General features: G+C 54.7%; 8 protein-coding genes across 8 annotated transcripts; 3 read left to right on the top strand and 5 right to left on the bottom strand.

The window, feature by feature from the left end:
• Positions 1-410: 410 nt before the first annotated feature.
• On the bottom strand, positions 411-1,137 carry K489DRAFT_111962 (uncharacterized protein). Its single transcript, XM_033598902.1, has one exon. It carries the CDS (start codon positions 1,034-1,036, stop codon positions 632-634), a length of 405 nt encoding a protein of 134 aa, XP_033463342.1. The 5' UTR covers positions 1,037-1,137; the 3' UTR covers positions 411-631.
• Positions 1,138-1,239: 102 nt separating this feature from the next.
• Positions 1,240-3,723, bottom strand: K489DRAFT_294963 (uncharacterized protein; the record flags this gene model as incomplete). The annotated part of the gene is made up of 3 exons (XM_033600287.1): positions 1,240-1,946; positions 2,109-2,965; positions 3,260-3,723. Coding segments are annotated over 3 exons (2,028 nt in total), but the record flags the coding sequence as incomplete, so codon positions are not given.
• A 1,492-nt stretch (positions 3,724-5,215) lies between these two features.
• K489DRAFT_367536 (uncharacterized protein) lies at positions 5,216-7,199 on the top strand (the record flags this gene model as incomplete). The annotated part of the gene is made up of 7 exons (XM_033602869.1): positions 5,216-5,312; positions 5,388-5,413; positions 5,480-5,533; positions 5,689-5,806; positions 5,889-5,940; positions 6,209-6,759; positions 6,814-7,199. 7 exons carry the CDS (start codon positions 5,216-5,218, stop codon positions 7,197-7,199), a joined length of 1,284 nt encoding a protein of 427 aa, XP_033463340.1.
• Positions 7,200-7,682: 483 nt separating this feature from the next.
• Positions 7,683-8,785, bottom strand: K489DRAFT_386696 (NAD(P)-binding protein; the record flags this gene model as incomplete). Its single annotated transcript, XM_033606247.1, has 4 exons — positions 7,683-7,850; positions 8,024-8,250; positions 8,337-8,648; positions 8,731-8,785. The coding sequence occupies 4 exons, from the start codon at positions 8,783-8,785 to the stop codon at positions 7,683-7,685; spliced, it is 762 nt and encodes a 253-aa protein (XP_033463339.1).
• Positions 8,786-9,449: 664 nt separating this feature from the next.
• K489DRAFT_376703 (TPR-like protein) lies at positions 9,450-12,577 on the bottom strand. The gene is made up of 6 exons (XM_033603981.1): positions 12,545-12,577; positions 11,767-12,469; positions 11,622-11,714; positions 11,411-11,567; positions 11,111-11,355; positions 9,450-11,050 (listed from the first exon to the last, which is right to left on the bottom strand). Exons 2-6 carry the CDS (start codon positions 12,421-12,423, stop codon positions 9,461-9,463), a joined length of 2,742 nt encoding a protein of 913 aa, XP_033463338.1. The 5' UTR covers positions 12,424-12,469; positions 12,545-12,577; the 3' UTR covers positions 9,450-9,460.
• Positions 12,578-15,377: 2,800 nt separating this feature from the next.
• K489DRAFT_398602 (uncharacterized protein) lies at positions 15,378-17,811 on the top strand (the record flags this gene model as incomplete). The annotated part of the gene is made up of 8 exons (XM_033606938.1): positions 15,378-15,411; positions 15,479-15,538; positions 15,588-15,823; positions 16,031-16,109; positions 16,322-16,394; positions 16,491-16,666; positions 17,060-17,441; positions 17,553-17,811. 8 exons carry the CDS (start codon positions 15,378-15,380, stop codon positions 17,809-17,811), a joined length of 1,299 nt encoding a protein of 432 aa, XP_033463337.1.
• A 204-nt stretch (positions 17,812-18,015) lies between these two features.
• Positions 18,016-22,464, bottom strand: K489DRAFT_376701 (uncharacterized protein). Its single transcript, XM_033603980.1, has 2 exons — positions 18,587-22,464; positions 18,016-18,527 (listed from the first exon to the last, which is right to left on the bottom strand). Exons 1-2 carry the CDS (start codon positions 22,322-22,324, stop codon positions 18,480-18,482), a joined length of 3,786 nt encoding a protein of 1,261 aa, XP_033463336.1. The 5' UTR covers positions 22,325-22,464; the 3' UTR covers positions 18,016-18,479.
• Positions 22,465-22,694: 230 nt separating this feature from the next.
• On the top strand, positions 22,695-23,263 carry K489DRAFT_313423 (putative peptidyl prolyl cis-trans isomerase cyclophilin; the record flags this gene model as incomplete). Its single annotated transcript, XM_033600934.1, has 3 exons — positions 22,695-22,828; positions 22,890-23,076; positions 23,135-23,263. 3 exons carry the CDS (start codon positions 22,695-22,697, stop codon positions 23,261-23,263), a joined length of 450 nt encoding a protein of 149 aa, XP_033463335.1.
• Positions 23,264-23,280: the final 17 nt, after the last annotated feature.

The following is a 23,280-nucleotide window of genomic DNA, read 5'->3' as shown; positions in this document are numbered from 1 at the left end:
TATTTTACTGTGTAGTGACACTGTGCTGATTGTCTCTCACCACTGCCTTCTACATGATCACCTTGGAAAGCTTGACAGCACTGTACAATCATCTATCGACATGCTGTTGCCCAGCTACCTAAGCCATCCCCTCCCATCCGGGCCACGCGCGGAAGCTTCCAAGGCTACATATGTAACAAATGCCTTGTGAAAGTACCTAGGTGGGTATGTATCTAGGTATGATTGAAAGTTGCAGGTGAGTGATGAAAGGCTCGGGTTTCACTGCCGGAGCAGGGCAGGAAACCTGAAACACACACGACACACGACACGCCACACTCATCACCATGGCCCCACCTCTTCCTCTTTGTACGACCTCAACGACACACACAAGCAACACCTCCAGGGCTGCCCAGGTGGCTCTATGCCCACGCGCTTGCGGATCACCTGTGCAGGGCACAATTATCTCGCCCGTGACGCCGACAACGCATAATACACGAGCGAGAGCACCTGACGACCCGCTCTTCACTTACCCTCATCCCTTGCGAGCTGGGCGTGTGCACTCCCCGGAATGCACGCGCCTAGGACAGTACGCCCGTTGGCTCCCTGTTCGCCATGCATGGCGATGAGGCGGGAGCCGTCATCGGAAACCAGATCATGGCCCAGGCTCAGAGCCATTGTCGGGGATACACCACCTTCTGGGCGATGGAGTCAGAGGGCGGTCGAATCCTTGTTCACACTGGAGGCGCGGTTGGGAAAGAACCTCTTGGAGGACAAAGGTATCCACGCTCCTTCCCGAACGAGCCGACCTTCCTAGTTCGAATGTGCCGGCCAGGGAAGTAGCCAGGGACGTTGTCGTTAAGCGGAGTCCGCTGCACGAATTCTTCATCGACGAGGATTCTTCACAGACGGATGTTCCAGCGATGATCGGTCGCGATAGAGAGCTGGACAATGCTGGGCAAGAGTAAATCAAAACAAAAACAAAAACAAGAGGAATCGTAAAATTTGATCTCGTTATCAGGCATCTGTGCTGTAGATGCAAAAACATTTCCCTCGTCATCTCGTAGTCTTCGTGCTTCGGATATTATGAAGGTGTCCCTGCGGATCATATTCATCCTGTCGTCCATGTCATATATCGTACATACTGTTCTTCAAAGATCTGTGGTGATCTCCTGCACTCCAGGGCGCCGTCGTCCTCATCGTGTGAGAAAGAAATCCTGACGACGAAGGGCGCCGGCTTCGTCAAGTCCTGCAAGACGAATGTCAAAGGACGATATACTCCCCGTCGATCTGCATCATGAATCTCCGCCATCGGAGCGGCCGGCCGTACAATCTCCCCTTGCGGCTCTCCTCGTAGTCGTGGTAGCGGCCGGCGGTCTCCACCTCGTCCGCCCCCGGAGCTCCGAAGCCCCCCGGCGAGATCTCCGCCCAGATGCGCTTCAGCATCCCCAGGCCCGAGAGGTTGTTCTCGAAGGCGCTCTCGCGGTGGATGGCGACGCAGCGGGCGCGGATCAGGTCGCGGTGGGACTCGACCGCGCACTCGGTGCCCAGGATGAAGAGCGGCCAGAGCAGGAACTTCGTCACGCAGCTGTCCACGGGGATCTCGCGGATGTGCTGCATGCCCTGCATGACGTGCCGCTGGAAGCGTGGGGCCGAGCTTGGGGTAAATGGATCCGCCAGGCGCTCGGTGAACAGAAAGCACGCGTAGCGGAAGCTTTGGTTGATGTGCTCCATGTCGATGCGACTCGATCTCTGTTCGGGGGTCTCGTGGGTCGGCGAGGGCTTGGCGGATGGCGTCCAAGTCTCCAGTGCGAAGCGCACATCGTGCCATTCCTGCCAGAAAGCGACTCGGTCGTCGGGAAAGCGTGGTTCGGAGTCGTGTCCAGACAAAATTTGATCCAGGCTCGGGAATGGCCAGTCGTGGTCGATGTCCGACACGAATGAAGCGTCCGCGCCCAAGCTATCTCTTGCTGACGACTCGGTTCCGGCTGCCGTGGTCGCACCATCATATGAGGGCGTCAACATCTGCGCCGTAACACTGGGGATCGATGGGGCTTGATACTCTGGCGCTGATGTTCGTGGCGATCCACCCATGGAACCGCTTGCGATCGGCAAGGCTGGCATAACGAGACGACCCGATGACGCCGGCATATCGTTCCGTACGGCTCGGACAGGCTTCCCCTGGGCTAGAAGGTCCAACCGGCCAAGCTTTGCGATGACCTTGAACAATCTTCCGTCACAGCCAGAGAGCTCTTCCATAGCACCCATGTCCGTCCGTAGATCTTGCCAATCCAGTCCGTGGCCGGTGATGCGTGTCTCGCGCTCGTTGACCGCGCTGGTCATGACATCGAACCAAATGAAAAACATCTGTACCCACTTCAAGAAGTCGGATTGTTGAGAAGTCGGGTTCCTCCGCTGCAGAATCTTTTGCACGCCTTCCAGTTGTGAGGTCATCCTACTGACGCCAGTGTCACACACGGAGAGTAAGCAGAGCACCAGGATCGTCGCAAGAACGGAGTCATCTTGCGCAGCGTCTGGGGCCTCTAGCTGTTTGTTCAAAAGATGGCAGGCACGCTTCTTAAGCGATTGACCTTCATCCAGCTGACTCTGCCGTCGAACCTGAACACGACTCTTGGATGGATCCTCAGCATCCTCGATAAATCCGCTGGGCCTGTGAGTGCGTTTCAAGTGGTTGTTCTCGGCCAGGGCGGCGATGGCATGTTGCAAGGCCTGGCTTGTCGTGGCTAACACCATGATGTGTTTTCGGTACGGGTTGTCCGGCCCATCAAATGCCACGATCCACGGGCAGACGTTCTGCTCATAAAAGTGCATCAGAGAACGGAGCTTACGGTCGACCTGGTAGAACGGGCTGCTGAAACGCGACTCATAGATGTCCACCACTGTCTGGTGTGGAGATCTGGTATCGTCGTCGTCGTATCGCGTCCTCGTGTTGTTGATCGTTGTCGAAGACGACAGGCTTGTGGTCGGACTGTGCAGCGTGCTGGCCTGTCCGCATATGCTCTGATCGGCCGTGGTGTATGTGCCACTCGATGGGCTGAGGCCTGCAGCGTCTTGGAATTCTGCATGATCACGGTAAGCGCAAGGGCCTCCCAATACGCCATCTGGTAACTTGACCGTACTCGATACGCACGACCACTCCGATGGGAAGTAGTGTCCAGCACCGTTTGCAGTATTTAGTTCGGGCTGAAGATTGTTCTGGAAGTCCATGGGAGCTTGCGCCGACCAGTCTGGCATTTTCCGAGGCTCTAACTGGTGTGGCGACATCTCGTCTATCGACTGCAACCGTTGCTGCCTCGGATAACTATGACCGCGCCACTCCTGGTAGATCTGGGCCAATGGGCCCGGAGGCGACGGGAGCTCATAGCCAAGAATACTGAACGAGGTCGGCGAGTACTTCTGATCGATGGCGTCGGTTGTTGAGCACTGCTGATGAAGATCGATCGTACTGATGGAAGGGGCTCTTGAATTCGACGAAGGCTCTGCCTTGACGATGGGTTCGCAAAGCTGCTCTTCAACATCCTTGACGGGGATCGACCGACCGCGTAAACGACCACGGCTTGCGACGCCCTGACCCCATTGGAAGTCCGTCTTTGCATACCCGCTACACTTCGCAAAGCCGCGTGAAAGACATTGAGAGCAATATGGACGTGAGCGGTCGCACTTGACCTTGTCTCGTTTGCAATCGTAGCAGTCATCCTGAGGACCGGTTGTCTTGCGACCCCTTCGATCGGATTTCTTGGTGATTCCGCGTGGGCCGGAGCCTGCTTGGGAAGGTGGCATCGGGGAATGTCAAAGCGACGTTCGACAATGTGATACAGTACAGTAGGGGATGGATCAGTGCCACGAACACAGCGTGGTGGGACCTCACTGTTGATCAGCTTGTCGGTGGAGAAAACGATCTCGGAATGCAAAAGCTGAGAGCGGATTGAGGGGGGGATGGTTGCTATGTAGCATGAAGGGATGAGGAAGGAAATGTCGAAGAGGAATCAATCAGATTATTGATTGTCGCGGATATATGTCGCGGCTGCAGTCTCGGAGCATGCAGACCGAGCAGGAGGACGAATAGCAAGCGGTGTACAGGCTCAGAGCGGCCGGCCGTCCCAGGATCGGGGCCGGGGCCGGGAGAGAGGACGACGACAAGGGTGGGCGTCAATGTTTGAAGGATTGCCGAACTAGTGAACTATAAGACCTAGAGAGATAAAGTCTCCATGTCGAGCGGCACAGTCGAGGATGTCGGAGGCGGGTGGGTGATTTGTTTATTACAGGACGAAGAAGCATCGGGCAGGTCGAAAGGCAAACAGAAGTGCAGCTGCAGGCCAAGGGATCATCGTCTGGCGTAGTCGTCAGTGGGTATGTAGCTGTCGACCTCTCATGTAGGTACGACGAGGGACGATGCACATCAGGAATGAGAGATAACGTGTAGTGGTAAGGAGTCCGGCCATAGCACGAACCGTCGGCGGCCGTCGTATCGGTGGTGATGGTGGTGGTGGTGGCGGTGGTGATGGTGATGGTGATGGTGATGGTGATGGTGGAGGTGGTCGCGCGGTGGTACAAAGGGACTGGCGAGCGTGTGACCTTGTTTGGTCTCTCTTCTCTCTCACACACACATATACAATTATTACAGGCGCAATAATAATAACTCGTCACATTTCTCGCTGTCGCTGTCGCGCTGCTACTGGAGGGAATCTCTCTCTTTCTCTCTCGGGGCGGGGCATTTGGCCAGCATTTCGCACAGCAGCCGTTCGTTCAACCGAGCGAGCACACCATCCGGACCACCTGCACCGCTGCACACACAGACTGGGGCATTCGGCCGGCGCGTTTCCCATAATCGCTTATCAGTCATCATCTTAGTCGCATCCACTAGAGACTAGAATCCCTAAGCTCGCTTCTAGTGAACGTCGCGCGAACGGACCGGGGGAGAGAGGGCCCTTCTTGCTGCAGAGCGCGTGCGGAGAGCTGCCCAGGTGGATAATAATGTCTACCTATATGGACTGGAGCGGGAGGTTGGAAACAGGGCTCCGTGGTCTGTGGGAGTCTATGCAGATGCAGGTGCCCACGGAGTCGCGAACATTCCTCCACGGTTTGATCACATCATCGCCTTCGGCAACCCGTGCTGCAGGAGGCGATTCGGACAGCGTTTCTCTCGGCCCCTACTCGTGTCCCGTTTTCTCCAGGACGACCTTTTTCGTCGCGTGCCTTGCGCATTCCGGCGGGAGGAATGGGATTCACTTCAAAGACAAGGGCCCATATCTATGCAGGAATAAGTGCTTCTAATGTCGTTGTCGCCGCCCCGGTGCGTCTCGTGGGGCATGCAGGTATGTTTGGAGCGTCCTCCCGTCCGTGCCGAAATACTCCTCACGGGCCGTGACGATGTGATCGTCGGGATGAAGAATCCAAGCAACAGAACATGCTGCAGGTGAGATGGACCGTGGACAATTGGAAGGACAACTCCCTGACGTACTTTAATTTACATTGACGGTAGTTTTGGAATGTGCTGTACTGTACTGAATGTCCCCGTACCGAAACCATGACCACAGTACGTACCGTCCACAAACATCATCGTTCAGGAAGGTGAAAGGATGGGGATTCTCTGGCGGTTGTGTGGCCCTCTTTTTCTTCCGCGACGACAATCTGCAGTCTCCCGATGGTCCTCGCATACAGTATGCGGTCTTCTCATATCATCATGATTAGGTACTTGTACACTCTCACCGTGCTGATCATGATCTCAACCGACAGGCTGTGATGGACACGAACGACATGGGTTTCGCGAGGCACAGCAGCTGCACTTACCCACGGCCCCCTCAGTCAGGTTCGTTTTTCCAATCGACCCTGGTAAAACGACGCCATGGCAATTTCTCCGAGACGTGATGATCCCTGCTGGACCGCTCAAGATCAGCCGCTGCTCGTGTCTTCTCCTCGAATTTGTGCCGCGCCTGATGATGGGTAGGTGTCAGGTATCGTCCTCTGATTTGTTCAGCATCGATGGTTTGTGTTCCAGACCGCACGAGCAGAGAGACACAGATCACGACAAACAAATCATCAATCGATCGGCGTTGGTCCGCTCTTGCCCATCGCTCTTCGCTCTTCGCTCTCTCCACATTCAGGCTCTTTACAGTTTATTATGTGTGTACCACTGCGGTACCTCTCACATCCATGGATACTGAACATACATCCAATATGTTTTTGGGGCTCTCGTATACATCTCCCGCAGTCATTCCACATACATCTCACAGACGGACACGGCCCACATCGGCAACGGACCGGCATTTCGCGATGAGCTCGGACCTTCCCTCCATCCAAGGCTCGCCTACGTGCAGCAGCCCGAGCCCTGGATGGAGGTGCGTGAAAAGCGGTGCCCAGGTGGTGATGGATCGATCGTATGGATCGCCCACATTGTCCAAGTTTCCAGAAGGCGGGACCTTTCGCCCAGCACACGTGAGGGGAAGTCTATAGTACAGTACCAAGTAGGGCACCTCAGCTGTGACAGACGATCATCGGATCAGCTGTTCCTCTTCCTCTCACCACCTGCTGGGCACCTCATCCACACACACACAGACACCACACCACACACCACACGGTACAATTCCTTAGCTGCTCCGTTTCCACTTCCCAATTCCAGTTTGGCTCTGGAGAAGATGGCGGGGCCTCCAGGGCTTCCTTCACGCGTCGTCATGACGCCGCTGATCTCACATCACGGGCATATCTGCATCCCTGGATACCTACAGCAGATACGCACGTTATTCCCATACTCATCCCACTCCCGTAGGTCCTCTCATGACACACATACATACATACATACATACATACATACGATAGCCACGACACCAGGCGCATGCTTTCTTCCGCCAGCCGGCATCCGACGTGCACATGTCATCTGTAGCACAGCGCGCCCGCATGATGATGACGATGATGATGATGATGATGATGATGATGATGCCCCGGCGGCAGGTCCTCGAAGCATACCTGCACACAGAGGCAGAGAAATCCTACAGTTGCGCAGAGAAAAACATCGAGACGCCCCGCAGACATCTACACATCCCCGATCGCGTTTCCACAATTCCAAAAAGCACCGTGACACCGTCGTGCGAGGCTGCATGAGGATTAATTCATCGCTGGGGGTCGCGGTCATTTCCTCGCACGTCGTGACACGCACCCCCCGAACACAGACGAGGGCGGGCGCGTACATCGAGGAGAATTGGTAGGACCATCATCATTCCATATGCATCCCTCTCAACCATTCGAGCTCGCACCGCCTTTTTGTTGTTCTTGTTGTTGTTTGTTTCTTCTTTGTGATCATATTGTGTGTCACCGGACAATTGCCGTGTTGGAAACCATGTCCGTTCGCTGATGCAAATCGAATCGGATCGAATCGAGCGAAAAACAAGCGAGCGAGCGATCGGTGACGAGTCAAGTCTTCTGGCGCGCTGTGCATTGATTTCCTGTTCCCGGAATGCCATGGAGACAGGATGATGATGATCCTGATCGATGGTAAAGGGTATCGAATCACTTCAGGATGAGTCTTGCTGCAAGGGATGGCAGCGGTAGTGTGGAATGCTCAATGCATGAGGAGGACACATTCAGGCTCTACTTAATTTGACCCGGTGAATCGTCTGGATGAAGTATCGTGACTTTTCTTTTCGATTTACAAGTGAGCGGTAAACGGCCCAGCCATGCCAATCGCCTGCTCAAAACTTCTCCTGCGCAGGTCGCAGGTCGAGCTCGTGCGTCCACAATGTCGGATCCTGTTGGCTGAGCCAGAGGTAGGTCTTTCCCACGGCGTCAGCAGCGATGTGCTTGCCGCTCTTGGTCTCGTCGTTGTCCGCATCCGTGATACGTCCGTTCGCAATGGCATGCTGTCGACCCGGTGACAAAACCAGGCGTCCCATCGTCAGCATATGAGGTCTCCACATTCCATCTCGTCTGCCTCTGGTCGAAGAGGGCCTTCCACGTTCCTCCAACCGATCCGACCTGTGCCGCTGCGCGGATCGATCGGAACGAGAAAAAAGCCGAGGAAAGGGGAACTCACCGCCACATGGATGCCCTTCGGGCTCATCTCCTTCGCCAACGCCTGCGCCAATTGGCGGACACTCCCTCGAGATGCGCCGTAGCTTCCAAATTCAGCGTTGCATCGGAGGGCGCCGAGCGTGCCTGTGAAGATCAGAGTGCCCTTCTTCTCGGCGCCCTCGGCAAGGGTCTTTTCGCCGTGGTCGGCGAGCATTCGTTTGATGGCCTCTTGGGAGAACACCATGGCTCCTGTTCAATATCCATGGTCAGGAAGTTGCGTCACACATATTCGCTCTTCTGGGTCTCATCCATCAGAATCATGTGCCCCAACTCACCTCCTACATAGCTCTCCAACGGCGCCATGAATTCCTCATAGGTTTCGGAGAGGAACGGCTTCTTGGAGGAGTTCTTGATGGAGAAGATGGCCACTCGCAGCTTGAGGTCCTTGAAAGACGCATGGGCCTGGATATCGGCGAACGCCTTCCGGAGGTTGTCGGGCGATGTGTCCGTTGGAAAGGCTTCGAGCACTGCTTCCGGTTGTTCCAACTTGAGAGATTGGATCAACTCGTCCAATGGTCCGGCTCGTCGTGCGAGCAGGGCGACGGCCATGTTGCCATGCGACGGACTCGACAGGATCCTCGCAATTCCTTGAGCACGTATGTTCTCGTCAGAGCCATTGCGATCGTTGTGTATTTGCCATTTATGACTTTTGTCACAGGGAATGTTTACCAGCTCCAGTTGCTGGGCCTGCGCCAATGAGGATCGCCAGCGCCGTGGGGGCCATTTTGAGTCAGGTCAGGATTGTTTGAATTTCTTGTGGGTTTCTTTGGTCGCTGAACGGTTTTCCGTCGCTGTATGTCGGGTTTGAGTCGGTTGTGTCCACCGTTGCAATGGTTGCATTTGCGACTTCAAAGCAGCGGTTACGTCACGACCTAGACTCGACGATCCCATGCCGAAAATCCCGTCCGAAGCCGTCAACAAGGGCGTTCAGTCTCACAGGTCACAAATACAAGCAGGTATATTGACCAGAACCTTGGAGTTCGGTATTTCGATCCGCGACAGCTGCTCGTGCGCGATTGCGCACATCTGACGACTCTGCAAACGCGCATTGCGTTTGCACGTTTCGCATCAAGTCCCGTGATCGTTATACATACACGGAACTCGGAATATCATGCCATGTGGAACTTTGATCTGCAACTGGCAGCAACCATATTCTTGTGGAAAAGTGAAGGTTGTTCACATGGAGTCGTACTGTTGTTCGGGAGAAACAATCAAATGAATCAAGCAGCATGATACTTAAAGATCTAGTCACAATCAAATAAAGAAACGCTTGCACAAGCTGGTTATACTTTCGTCGTCCAATTCCACAGACCCACTCCCAGGCGCCAAATGCCAATCAACAACGCCTACGCTATCCCTCATGGACTCATTTCGACAAAGTACAAAGGCTCGCGGAGACTCACGCCTGGGATTCAACCGCTGCCGAAGAAGGTGCATTCGTCGTCTTGGGGCTCTCGCGCTGGTTCTCCTGTTTCGATCCAACCCGTTTCTCTTCATCTCCGCTATCGTCATAATTCTCATCCACTTCCATCTTTCGCGCGGCGGGCTCGTAGACGGGGTCTTGTCGTGGTGCTGCCGCTGGTGGTTGATTTTGCGGCTGTGGCTGCGATTGCGCCGGCTGTGATGCTGGTGGTGGCGGTGGCTGCGATTGAGTTTGTGGCTGTGTCTGTGCCTGCGACTGAGGTGGCGGCGCGAGTGGTTGAGGGGCTGGCGCTGGCTGGGATTTCTGCGGCGGAGGTGGTGCGCGATGTTCCTCCTGTGGCGGCGCCGAGTTCCGTGCTGGCTGGGTGAGGGAAGCCATGCTCGGCAGCGCCGGAGGGTGATGAGCTGCCTCGGAAGGATGATATGCTGACGCCGGGCGGTCTTCAGCTCTTCGCAATTCTGACGGGCTGCGGATCGGCGGTGTCGCGACTTTGTCTGAGGGCGAGTGACGCTGAATCTTGATCTCATCCAATCTTGAGCGCGCATCGTCCGTTGTAGGCTTTTTGCCATTGACAACAGGCTCGTCATCCCACTCACGATGACGCTTCGGGGCAGCACTCGTTGATCTTTCATCCCTTTCTCTTTCTCTCGGGGCAGGTTCCACCTGAGTTTGTGCCGTCGGCTGTGGAGGCGCGTTGTTCATCGATGACGTGGAGGAGTTGGGATAATGGTCATATGGATGGCGCGAGTACTGGCCACCAGGTGAGTGCGCTGCATTGTTCAGTGGCGGTCGGATGTCGGCCTGTGGTTCTGGCTGGCGACCGTACGGCGGGAGCGGTTGCTGTGCCGGGCTGGGTTGCAGGCCGTTCTGCGGCGGAGGTCCATTCGATTGTTGAGGCGTGTATGAAGGTCTCTGCGGGTCCGGCTGTTGTCCGTGATGGCTCGGATGAGGTGGTCCCTGTTGCTGCGGAGGCGGCACTGGCGGCTGCTGGTGCTGCTGCTGAGACGGCGGTCCATTGGGCGGTGGACCTTGCTGATATGGCATGGGCGCGAGGTGGTGGGCCTTGGGCGATGGGGACAGTCCTCGACGGGGCGGCAACGGCCCGCGGTGAGGCTGCTCCACATACGAACGTGAAGGATCGCGAGGAGGACTTGGGTGCCTTGGTGGTCCCTGCTGTGGAGCCTGAGCCAAGCGCTCTCGGTCATACGAGTTTGCTTGAGGCGGCGGCAAGGATGGGTTTTGTATCTCCGCCAAGCGACCTTCATTCCAATTGTTACCTCCAGTTGTGAGCGGCGGAGGCGGTGGTCCGGCCGACAATGGATTCTGACCATGCGGTCCCCATTGTGGTCCAGGCGGACAGCCGACAGCGCCAGGTTGATATGCCTGAGGATGCACGTCCTGTGGTACGGGTGCAGAAGCATTGCCGTGTGCAGGCATGCCGCCATTGGCCATCTGTCCTTTGAGAAGGGTCAGGCGAGCTTTGATGTGCACGTTGGACGGATCGAGTTCTGCAGCTCTGGTGTAGGCGTCAAGCGCATCGCTAGTCTGGTTGTTGCAAGATTCGTACTGTAGAAAGTCAGCGCCATAAACAGATGGTAGAGTGTTCTGTATCAAATGTCAACTTACCAAGGTGCCTAGGTCGTACCACACTTCTGAGATGTTCGGGTTGAGTCGAATAGCACGCGAATAAGCATCGAGAGCGTCCCTGTATTGGTTGATCTGGTAGTAGAGGACACCGATTGAGCACCAGAATGTAGGGTTGCGACCATCACGATACACAGCCTGCTGGTATGCTTCGTATGCCTTGGGGTACTTTTGCATGGACATGTAACATCTGCCGAGCAGGTACCAACTTTGCGCATCATCGTTGTCTGTCGTGGGGACGTCAGCGTTTGCGCCAATTCAATATTCTTGACCGTGACCTACCCGATCCAACGGATTTTTCGAGATACTCGATAGCCTGTTCTTGACTAGAGAAACTAGTGCTCTGCTGATGATGCAGCCAGCCAAGTTGCTGCAGGACTTTGGCGTGTCCGGCGTCACGCTCTAGTACGCGAGTGTATGCTCTCTTCGCGGAGTCATACTACACAGATTGTCAGATCCATGCACGCATCACAATTGCACTGTGTTAACTCACATCCTTCTGCTGCTCATGCACGTGACCGATCTGGAAGTAGATGTCCTCTTTGCTCAGAGGTCGCGGCGGATCGTTTAGAATATATTTGAAGCACTGTGTCTGTCAGCAAGTTTGCTCAATTCATGAACGCGCTTCAATCGCGTACCTCGAGACTTGAGTCGAATTTTTGTTGCTGTTTGTAGATGATGCCGAGGCGGAAGTAGATTTCGTTGGCCTTCTCGAAGCCTGGCTCCATGCGCATGACCTGTGAGAAGGCTTCTTCTGCGTGTTCAAGAGATCCGTAACGGTCATAGAGGATGCCTATGCCATACCATAACTTCGGCTCTTTCGGGTCCGGCAAGTGGTAAAGCGCTTGCTGATAGGCGGAATATGCCTGCTGCAGATCGTCCATCATCAAATAGCAATGGCCGAGACTGCTCCAAACCTCGCCATTATTTTGCTCGATTTTCAAGATTTGCTGTAGGTATTCCGTTGCGCCTTGGAACTGGTCCTGAGAGCGCAAGATTGATGAAATGGCGAGCATGGCAGGCACCGACCACTGGTTGAACGACAGAGCTCGCTCGAAGGCGTGAATCGCATCGTCGACTTTGTTCATCGCCTGTGCGAGATCGCCTATGCCTATCCATACCTTCTCATTTGCCACGGCGAGGGCCTGCGAGACAGGCAGCCCTGGCGGCGGCGGCGGAGGCGGTGCCGGTTGCTGCATCAGCACAGCGCCGTTCGGTGGTGGACGCGCAGGATGGCCGCCATAATGGTGATGTTGATGAGGCGGCAAACCGGTAGGCGACTGTTGGCTCGCCATCATGATGCGTCGATGACTAGGCCGATGTTACAGCAGTGATGGACAGCTGAGAGAGTGTCGGTCAGTTGATGCGAGAAATATGCGATCATGTGATGCGACGCGCGACCGCAGATAGACGAACCCTCGAAGATTCAAGCCGCGCCCAATGGCCGGGGAAGCTCGAATGGTGTGTTTGAGATGAGTGTGTATCTCGAATGGTAAAAGCACACACGGGTCGAGGCTCAGCAAGGAACAACAGCAGACGGAAGGTGAGCTTGCATGGAGTCAAGCACGCCCGACACGATCTTGCTTGGGTGAGTGAAGCTGGAGAAGTCGGAAGAGACGAGAGGTGAGAAGCAGAGCCAGGCCGACGACGACGACGGGTGTAGAGAAGGCTTGACCACACCAGGTAAGGAAGCGAGAGGGATCACGAACGGGGCAATGCAACGACGAAACGCACGCAAGCGCAGCCAGCCAGACAGGATCCACCGACCAGACGGACACAGACACACACCCACACTCGGACAGGCAATCACTGTAGACGCTACGGTAGGGAACAGAAGCTGGAGAGAAGGAAGCGCATGGGAATCTGAGTCCGACCGACGGTCCCGACCTTACTGTGCTGTTAAAAACGACTCCACCGTGTCGTGCGTGTGTGTGCGTGTGGGTGTGGGTGTCGAGGAACTAAAAACGACGAAAAGCCACGGCACCTGCATGCATGGGACTCTCTCTGATCATTCTTAGCTTCTTCCTGTTCGACTGTACGGGAGGGGAGCCACACAGATACATAGGGACGCACACACCACACACACACACGCACACACACGCACTCTCACACCCGCCCACCCACCTGTAGACCCATACTGGCTATTCCACCCACATGTATCGGAGGTAGAGCCTGTACGTACCCAGGTACACTCATCATCGTCTCTCGCGGGCCGCCACACCCTCTCCAAAGCCTTCTTTCTGGATCGGGGTTGATTAGAGTTCTGCGCCAGTTTTTTTATAATTTTGGAAGACGTTTACACTTGCTGAACGGCTTTCCCGACTCCAAACGGCCCTCTTTCGCGACAACGTCCATCTCATCGCCGCTCACTCGCTTCCCCCTCGTCACATCGTCGTCTCCCGACTGCCCAAACTCGGTTCCTATCGTGCCTATCTGCTCCTCTCATCATCGTCGCTGCAACGTGTTCCAAGCGACGATGCTACCGCTGTTCCCACCACACATCGTGCCGTTTCCCATCGCGTGCAATTGCAAATTTGTCCGTTTACCGTATCCTCCCAGGAACGCCTGCAGTCATTCTTCGCAATGACAAAGACCAAATACTCTCTCATGATCTTTCCGTTGCGTGTGCTGTTCATGCGCGCCCTCGTGAGCAATGCGGAATGCGTAGAAAGGCAACGGCAATCTTGTTATTCCACCATTTCAAACGACGGTACCATTCACCGACATCACCCGGCATGCCTAGGTATTCGCCTTCCGCTCGAGTAAAGTTTCCCATCATATTGATGCCGGAGTGAAATGGGTCGTGACCCTCAACGATGTTGCATGGCCACCTATTTATATCTGCCAGGGAACAGTCGTCGTCGTACCTGGGTACTGTGAAGCATGTTCATCATTTTGATACGCATGAATTTTCCAAATATTGCATGTCAAAGCCTTTCCTTACCAAGACATGGTTCCCTTATCGCTACCGGTATGCGGATCAACATCTCCCCTCGAATTCATAAAATACCCTGTCAAGAGCGTTACCTTGTATGACCTCGCACCAGACTGGGCGCGTTCCGCAACTGAGTCCGGATGACGAGACCGATTTCAGGACCTGAGAGCCCACGTACATTGTACATGTACAAATCCACACATGAAACTGCAGTCCATAGTTTGTAGACCACCATGCGCATACTGTACTACTGTACGACCTTGCCCCGGCGACGACTCCACACAGGGGTGACGATGATTCCGTGCCTGAGGCACAGAGCATGGTTGGAAACGGACAACGCAGTCGACATCATCAGTCAGCAGTGCACAATGTGGAGGTGTCCAGCCGAAAGTGAACCTGGCCAGCACCTCCTCTTCGATCCTCCGCCCTTGGTGCCGGAAGTTTCATGGCTACGCAAATGGCGCTGTGGTTCGATCCCACATTTGGCACACACACGCCCCACCGGCACAAACTGCGCATCATCCCTCGACGCACATAGATCTCTAGGCAGGCAGATTGGAGATGCAAGATCATGGGGGGCGCTGTACTTACTGGTCCAGCTTTGCGATCTGCTTATCCGCCGAGTGTACAGTACCCGCACCCGCTCTCGATACTGTACCATTGAGTATGCATGGCATGACCAAACTTCGCGGGCAAATGCATCTGTGGAAATTCCTGTCTACACATTACCATATCCCCAAAGCTGTCATGCGAGTTTATAGAGCGTTCGGACATGCTTCGTCGGTTCTACGAACGTGAAATGGACCGCTGATGATGGACTCGACGCAAGCGCTGAGGTTCCCATCGTCTACGACTCGTGCCTGGCTCATTCTGCCCATTGATCACACTCGGCGAATGCAAATTGGACGAATCATATATCCAGGGTGATGCATACAACCTGCCGGGCTTGGCGCATGCGCGCGTGGCGGCACAATCGATGCCACGGGGTCGCGATGGGGAAATAAGCAACGAGGAAACAGCTGGACAGAAACAACTCTTGGCGGGAGAAGTTGGCGAGCTACTGTGAGGGCGAACCAGAAATGCTGGCGTCAAGTCCAGCTTCCCCAACTTGCTGCCCGCGTCGTCCACGGGCATGATGAAGGGCGTCACAGGCAGCGAGGGCGGAAGTAGAGAGGGTGAGCCGGCAAGAGGCTGGGATGGTGTCGGTCCAGGCCTGATGGGTGGAGGGTAATAATTACACGCACGTTGCAGGCGGAGTGGATCGAACGGTGGGCGGCGGGTGGCTTGAGGAGGCGGCAACGGCAGGCAAGGCCCATGGCTGCCAACTTGATCATCATCGGACGGGAGGGTGAGACCTTCTGGCTTTTTGCGCCCACCCCCTCTAGCGCCCTCTTTGTCTCCTCCACGATGCCCAGCAGGCACTGAGGTTGGTGGTGGTGGTGATGATGCTGATGACAGTCGTGATGGTGGTGGTGGTATGTCGGGAGTGCGGGATCACCCACTGGGGTGTGACTGCCTTATTAGCGTTCACCTCATCATCCATTTCATCAGCATTGCGCACAAGGGCGCTGAGCAGGTCGGGTTCCCTGTATCGCATCAAGTACCGAATCTACCGAGGATTACCAGTCACGACGCCTACCTCAGGCACACAGATACTGGAGAGACAGCTTTCGGGAAACACTGTGCACAATGCATTATCTGTCGCGATTGCTCGGCTTCATCAGTCTCAACGAATGGGATATTCCGAGGTCGTCGTCACAGTAAGTTCGACTCGTCGGAATCTGTCATTTTCCATCTTGTGTCTTCGGTTTGAGGTCCGATCACCGCCGAAACCAATATTGCTATGGAGAACATGGTTTATCCTGTCCGACAACTCGGTATTCATCATTCTCGAAGAATGTGAACGTCACCTGTGAACAATGGTAGAGGCAATCTTCAGTGTTTGAAAACTCTTGCAAGCCTTGTAGGACTGTCCGCTGCAAAGAGATAACGCCAAGAGAGCATATGCAATCTGCGCCCCTCAACCTGTAGTTCTCGATAGAAGTTGTACGCCGTCGCGATGTAGGAAAGCTACTGAACGTCCTTGATCGGAGATGCATACATTGCACACAGACGAACTGCACAGGAAGCCACAGCACATGCGAACTAACCTCCGTTTCGCACAGCTCGGAAGCTGCTTGCATATGTGCTGACGACTAGATCACGTACTCCAATATGTTTCAAAGCACAGATGAGAACCATCTAGCACACATGCATAGCCTATCTGGGTAGGGAACACAAGGAGAAAGTGCTCGTCTGCTCGAGAATGCTGCGCATGGGGTATACTGTACGGTACGCTGCGATACATTGTGACACCTGCTGCCCCTAGACCTCGCACCCCAGCCTTTCCCATTAATGATTAAACATTGGTGTCTTCATCGTCAACAGCGCATCCGCCCTGCACGCGAGTCAATGCGACGTTCCCTTCAGCGGTCGCACAAACGGGCAAGGCCGTTCAACGACGTTGAAGCAGATGAAGCCCATCCAGGCTAGGCTCACAACAGGGAGAGCGAAGAAAAAAAATGGCCCGGCTGTATCCTCCAAGCGTCGACCAAATTTCCAAGGTCCGCGCAGACGTTGATCGCAGCGCGTTATCGCGCCATGGACGCCTGGCACGGTGCATGGCGGATTTTCCCTCTGGTAATGACCCACCTGCGCGCGCGCGAGAGGAGATGGACATTACAACGGTGCATAGCTCCGACGCCCTCCCTTGTGCCCGCGACCAGCTCTCGCCCCCCTTCCGGCATACATCGCCATCATATCCGATGACCGGGGAATGAGACAAGCAGAATTGAGAGGAGAGCAGGTAGCCATTATGCTCTCGCGACCTCGGGACTTCCTGCAGGGGCGTGAAACTAGACGGGATGTTTGACATTGCAAATGACCTTTGTAAATGTCCTTCCGCGACGACTGGACAGTTCTTACACCGTACATAATTTTTGTCTTCACGCATTAAGATCGGACCTTCCACGCCTCAACTCTTGGATCAACACTCACGAATGAAGACCCCGATAGACCGGCGCAGCACGTAAGGACAATTTCGGGGGCCGACTGGACTATCGCCAAATGTTCCAGCTGGGGCGTTCCTCGCCACACCTGCCCCATGTATGTTTCCCTCGGCTGCGCTCATCCGACTGCCCGATTCTGCACCCGTGCGCCCGTGATAGCATCATCGTCGAGCGTGACGCGCTCGGAAGAAAACTATGGGTTAAGCGAGCAGGGTGTGCTCAACAGTCTAGTCCGACCGTTGCCGGGCCGTTGCTCGATCGCTCATCTCCAGCATTTGATCGTGTCAACGGCGGAGAGAATGCGAGGCTCTGCGAAAGATTCTGCAGACCCGTGCGTTTTTCCCAGGCGCGCCGGAGTTGCTGAGCCTGGCATTCAATGTTAAGATCGCTTGCCTGTACAGTGTCTGCATCCAGCTGTATGTCCGGCTGCGTCTTCCTTCAGGCTTCCACTTAGAAAGAGCTTCCCCAATGCATTCCAATGCCGCATTGACGTCGCACGACTTCTACGCATGTTGATCACTTCGCATCTTCACCGCCGATGGAGCAGCGGAGACGAGCAACATCGCAACACGATCGTTTCTTCGAACGGCCATCAAGCACGCAGCCATGTCCAGCGCGAATGCTTCAACGGCGACTGCCGAGGGCCAAAACCACCTCGCGCCGCGTTGAATCCTCCAGCACACCTGCCGTACCACCCTTGACAAGACCGTCATACGTGAATACAACACTTTACAATTGCTGTTGAGGCCAGTGTATGTGTTGGTGTACAGACATTGGAGCACAATCGTACGGCGCACGCGCAAATGGGTTGGTGTTTCCTGAATGTGATGTAGAACGAACCCATTTCCAGCTACATGTGGTGCTTCGGTGGTGTGATACTCCGGACCGCCTCGAGCAGAGTGTGGCGATTATGCTGCGGAAGCGTTTTCCATGTCCTGATGCCTTCTCTCACCCTTTCTCCATTGAAATGCAATGTTACTACTAATGGAATTGTCGATACGACATGTAAACCCTTGGAACCTTGGGAATGTAGATGGCTAGGGTTGATGCTATCGTTAGGGTTGACATTGGGCTTGTTCGAAGGTGCGAACGTAATCACGTTGCAGTCTGGTCATCCATAGTACATCTCTCGTCGCGTGGCTGCAGAATACGTGGTGGATTTTCGATGAAATTACCGCATCATATATTATATCATGTTGGCGGCGAAACAACACAGTGTGGCTTCTTATGCCTCGATGAACGCACGCATCGTAAGCTCGAGGCAAATGAGCGTGTCATGATTCATCAAGATCGAAAGTCAGCAACGTCTATTTCCTTCCCCAGCGCTCATGCACCCGGCGCGGACAGGTGCAGATTATGCCATCAACATCTACGTCTTCTTCATGCCACCAATCGACAGCAATCGTTTGATGCCCACCTGCGAGATCAAGTCAGTTACATTGTTCAAGCACAAGATAAAGTGATCGGACGACGTACCATCCAGTTGGTCCCTTCAGCTGCCTTCGTAGTCGACATCTCTGTGAAGAGCGCCTGAGCCTGGTCCCATTCCTTGTTGTGCACATGTTGCGCCACCTGGACCATCTGCTGGACGGTGTCGGGTTGCAACAGATCTTCGTTGTTGAGGTGGTCAAATAGGATGTTGATCCGCTTCTCCATGTCCTCAACCGATGCCTTGAAACTCTGAGGCGCCATCGCTTTAACTCGGGCCACCTCTGGGGTAAGCAAGTCGACGATAGGTTGTGCGTTCGGAGGAATGTGTGATCGATCTCCCCGGGGGTGCTTTTGTCGCGCAACAGGTGGAGGTCCCTGCGAGGGCGCGGCGGACGGTGGCGGTCCAGCCTGCGGTGGACCTTGAGGAGGACCACCTCGAGGCGGCCCTTGCGGTGGAGGCCCGGCGCGCGGGGGTGGCGCCTGAGGTTGTGGAGGTTGACCATACGGTGCTTGAGGCTGACCATACGGCGCCGGAGGTTGCGATTGTTGCGGAGCATATGGTGACGGCTGCGCTTGGTATGGGTTCGGAGCAACATTCCTCTGGCCTGGCATTGAACCAGCCAACGGCGTCGGCTGCGAACCGGGTGCCGGTGCATACCTATTAGAGGGTGCAGCTGTTGATGTCGATGGTGGTGGCTGGTAAGGAGAGGCGCCACGCTGGAGTGGCGGAGGAGCCGACGGCGGAGGAAGAGTCGAGCCCAAGTTTTGTGACTGCTGAGGAGTGTATGCGGTACCCAGTGATGACGATGTACGTGGAGGCGGAGGTGAGCTGACTGGAGGGGATGTGATCCTTGGGGGTGTTTCGCCAGCCCTGGGTGGTGGTGGCAGTGCTACTGGCACGGGCTTCTGGAAGCCGTATGGTGATGCAACAGGTGGAGTCGCAGCCGGGTTCGCAGCAGGATAGTAAGGAGCGCCTGCGCTCTGAGGTCCAGGGGTACCGCGGCGTGAAGGAGGTGCGCGCTTGTCCAAGAAGTTTTCTGGCAGATCGTTCCAGTCCGAAGCGGGCTTCGCCGAAGTTGTCGATGGAGCAGATGGAGGTAGACCACCTGCGCGAGGCGGAGGAGGAGCTGCGGATTGTTGTGAGGGCGGCTGGTATCCACCGTACTGCGAAGGCTGTCCATACGGGGCAGTAGGTTGAGTAGGTTGGTAACCAACAGGGGCGTAAGGACTCGCAGCAGGTGCATAAGGATTTGCCGCTGGTTGAGCCTGCGCGCTGATACCAGCAGGGGCGTAAGGAGATGGGGCATTGCGGGCCTGGTTGATCAGAGGCTGCACAGGTTGGAATGGCTGTGCTGATGGTTGAGCGCCGGGAGCTGTGCGGTTGGGAAGCGCCGCAGCTGGCTTCTGGGATCGAGCAGCACCTTTGGTTGAAGCACTCTTTACTCGCTGCTGGGCGGATTCCGCGCCGCCGAATTTGGGCGGAAGCAGATTCAAGTACTGCTCAGCAGTGCTGATTTGGCCATGGGCAACGAGTATCTCGGCATACTCCTCATACAGCTTGTACAGGGGTGCTAGTTTCCAGTCTTCTGCTGATTGAAGCTCACCATCCTGGAAGTTGGTCACCTTTCTGAAGACTGTGACCTTTTCAATGAAATCTTGAAGACATTTTGCGTGTACGGAGAAGCCATTCTGATCCACTGATTTTGCGAAACTGGCTTGCTCTTGCTCCTGCAGTTCTTGCACCCAGTTGTTCACCACCTTCTCAAGCTTTGAACCCGCTAGATAGCAGAATGAAGCATCTTTGCGCAGAGTGCTTGTGCTATCACCCTGCTGATACGCTTCCTCAAGACGATCACCAAGAACCTCACAAAGGTCAGAGAATTCGGTCTCGTCGGCATACGTGCACAAGGTAGCAACGACTTCCTTCCAGTCGGCGAGATCCGCATTATGAACCACATCCCAAAGGTTCTTTCCGACAATGCTGGCAAGCAAGCGAATGTATTGCGGGCCGTCAGCTTGCGACTTCAGATACGCCGCTTGTGCCTTGTCGATGCACTTTTGACCACCACAGACTGCAATCATGAACGCGTCGGAAATTCGCCCTTCCTTCAGACAGATATCGAGTGCCGATTCGAATTCACCAAGCATGAGAGCTCGTGTGATATCCTTGTCCGCTACCGACTGCGATTCCGAGTGGATCTTGAATGGGTTGTTTGTTTTAACGCCCTTTGTAGCCGCCAGGTTCGAGAGGAAGTTGTCGCCGTCACCTCCGCTGCCAAAGAAGTCATCCTCAGCGGCCTCTTCCGGCTTGAGCTTGTCATCGCTGGCAGCACCGCTTGCACCAACCGCTTCTTGCTCAACAGAATCTTCGTAGCCAAGGTGACGCCTCAGTAGCTTCCGTGATTTGCCTGCATTTAGGGTTTCAATGACCTGCCAGTCTGCCTTTTCCTCATCTGTTGAAGCATCGCTAATCTTTGCGGCACAAATTCCAGCAATATCGCCGCTCTTCAGTTGTTCCTCGAATTTGGTGGTCGCTTCACCGATGGTCTCATCGGCTGCAAAGGTACCAATTGTAATCGTGCTCTTGCGACTTGCGTCCGAGCTGACCTTTACAAGCCTGCCTCCAAACCCAAAGGCCACGCTCGCTGGTCGGGCGAGCCATTTGGGTGCTTTCGGGACATTGAAAGATATGCTCTGTGGTTGGGTCTGGACCTGTTCGAAGAAGTCCAAGCTACTTGCTGCCTGTGATGAATTCGCCTGCTCCTCCTTTTGAGAGGTAACATTTTGGATGGACAAGATGATGATCTTTCCGTCCAGGGAGGCGCTCGCAATGAGACTTGAATTGTGCGGATTCCATTTTGTCTGGAAAGCCCAATATCCTGCGGCAAACTCGCCATACTTTTCCCCGGTCTTGGGATTCCAGCAGATTGTGCGATGATCTTTTCCGGCAGATAGCAACAAATCCGGGTCCTGCTGGCACCATGACAATCCGAGTACACCGACTTCGTGACCCTTTAACTCCCGCTCAGGAGCACTGCTCTGGCGCAAATTCCATAGCAACACCGATGGTGATAAATCATTTCCCGATGCAGTCGCGAGTTTAGTGCTCTCTTCTGGATCCCATGCCACGGCGCTAACTGATTTTCGTCCAAGATTATTGAGCGTCAAAATATCACGCTTCTGTTTGACGTCCCAGACTGTGACGAATCCACCGCTGCTGCCAGTGGCAAGGATATGTGCCGTCTTTTCTTGCTTATTCCAGTCTAGACACTCGATGTCATCAGCCCTTGCCGCAGTTCCGCCAAGTCGGAAGGGATTTGCCATATTGTTGAGGTCGTAGATGAAAATCTCTCCCTTGACACCAACCGATGCCAAGAGGTTGTGCCTGTGAGGATTCCATTGCAGGGCTTTGGCGCTGCCACTGTGCTTAGTGGTCTTCGAGATGAGCGCATCCGCATCCCCACGCCTCAGCTTCTGCGCGTCCCATAGTATGATCGATCCATCTTCCAATGCACCAGCTATTACTCCAAGCGGATGTTCATCGTCGGCCTCACTCCATGCGATGTCGTTGAAGGCAGATTCAGTGGTGATGCTGCCGGCGGGTTCGAGCTCTGGATTCTGTTCGATCTTGTCCAGTCCCAAGTCCCAGAATTCAAGTTTGATGTCGCCAGACTGATCGTCATCGACTGCGCCTGCGCGGGTTCCAGTAACGATTAGTGGGGCACCAGCTCCAGACCACCAGGCAAAAACGGCGGTGCGCGAGATCTCTCGTAGCCGGACCATCTTGTCTGCTGTGAAGGAACTTGTAAAACAGCAGAACCTCAAAATTCGCACATGAAAACAAAATCGACCAAGGTAGTGAGGGGCGATTTCGGAGTTTAATTGTTGTCGCCAGATCAGGATTTCGCAGTGGTGGTGGATTATTGAATACTACATAGGTGTCCCTTCCAACAGCATCGATTAGGGCGGGCGCCTGTGGGTGGTGGGCAAGCTATGCGCGCCCACATTGGACCCTACTGTATTCAGCTGGCGCCCGTGACGTTGTGCAGGTAGAGGAAGACTTGGCGCAAATCAGCTATCAAAGCAATGCACGTGACCGTTATAATAGTTGCGATACATTTGCGCAGTCGAATGCCATTCGAGTCGAATAGGAATGTCTGATGCTACGCGGTCGAGGACTACGGTCTTCGTGGGTGGTCTCGATGGGCAAGTGACTGAACAGACTTTGCATGACGCATTCCTACCCTTCGGCGAGATTGTGACCGTATCCTTGCCAAAGCCAGAACTGTATGATTGCCACTATGATTTTGCTCGCCTGTTGTCTATCTAACAGTCTACATTTAATCAGGAAATCTTCGAAAGAGGCACACCGAGGATTTGGCTATGTTGAATTTTCGCTGGCCGAGGATGCCAGTGAGGCCATTGCCAACATGGATCAGGCTGAGCTCTATGGCCGTGTCATCAAAGTGAACCAGGCCAAATCGCAGAAGGATGCTAACGAAGGGCTAGGCAGTAGGACGGCGGTCTGGGAACAGGTATGTATCCTGAGTGATTCATGCACATTCGTCGGTGACTAATCAAGAGTGTCGACAGGAAGGGTATGCGTCCAAATATAATGCCAATGATGACGACAAACTGGAGGAGAATGGCGCAGATGGCAAGACCGGAGATCCCATGCAAGGTTTGGAAGGGCTCGATGAAGCGGGACCTCGTCAGCAATGATCAGTTCCGATGTGATT

This window comes from Dissoconium aciculare (assembly GCF_010015565.1).
Source record: "Dissoconium aciculare CBS 342.82 unplaced genomic scaffold K489scaffold_2, whole genome shotgun sequence".
NCBI lineage: Eukaryota > Fungi > Ascomycota > Dothideomycetes > Mycosphaerellales > Dissoconiaceae > Dissoconium > Dissoconium aciculare.
Note: the sequence above shows the minus strand (reverse complement) of the source record. Positions and strands in the feature narration are given on the sequence as shown.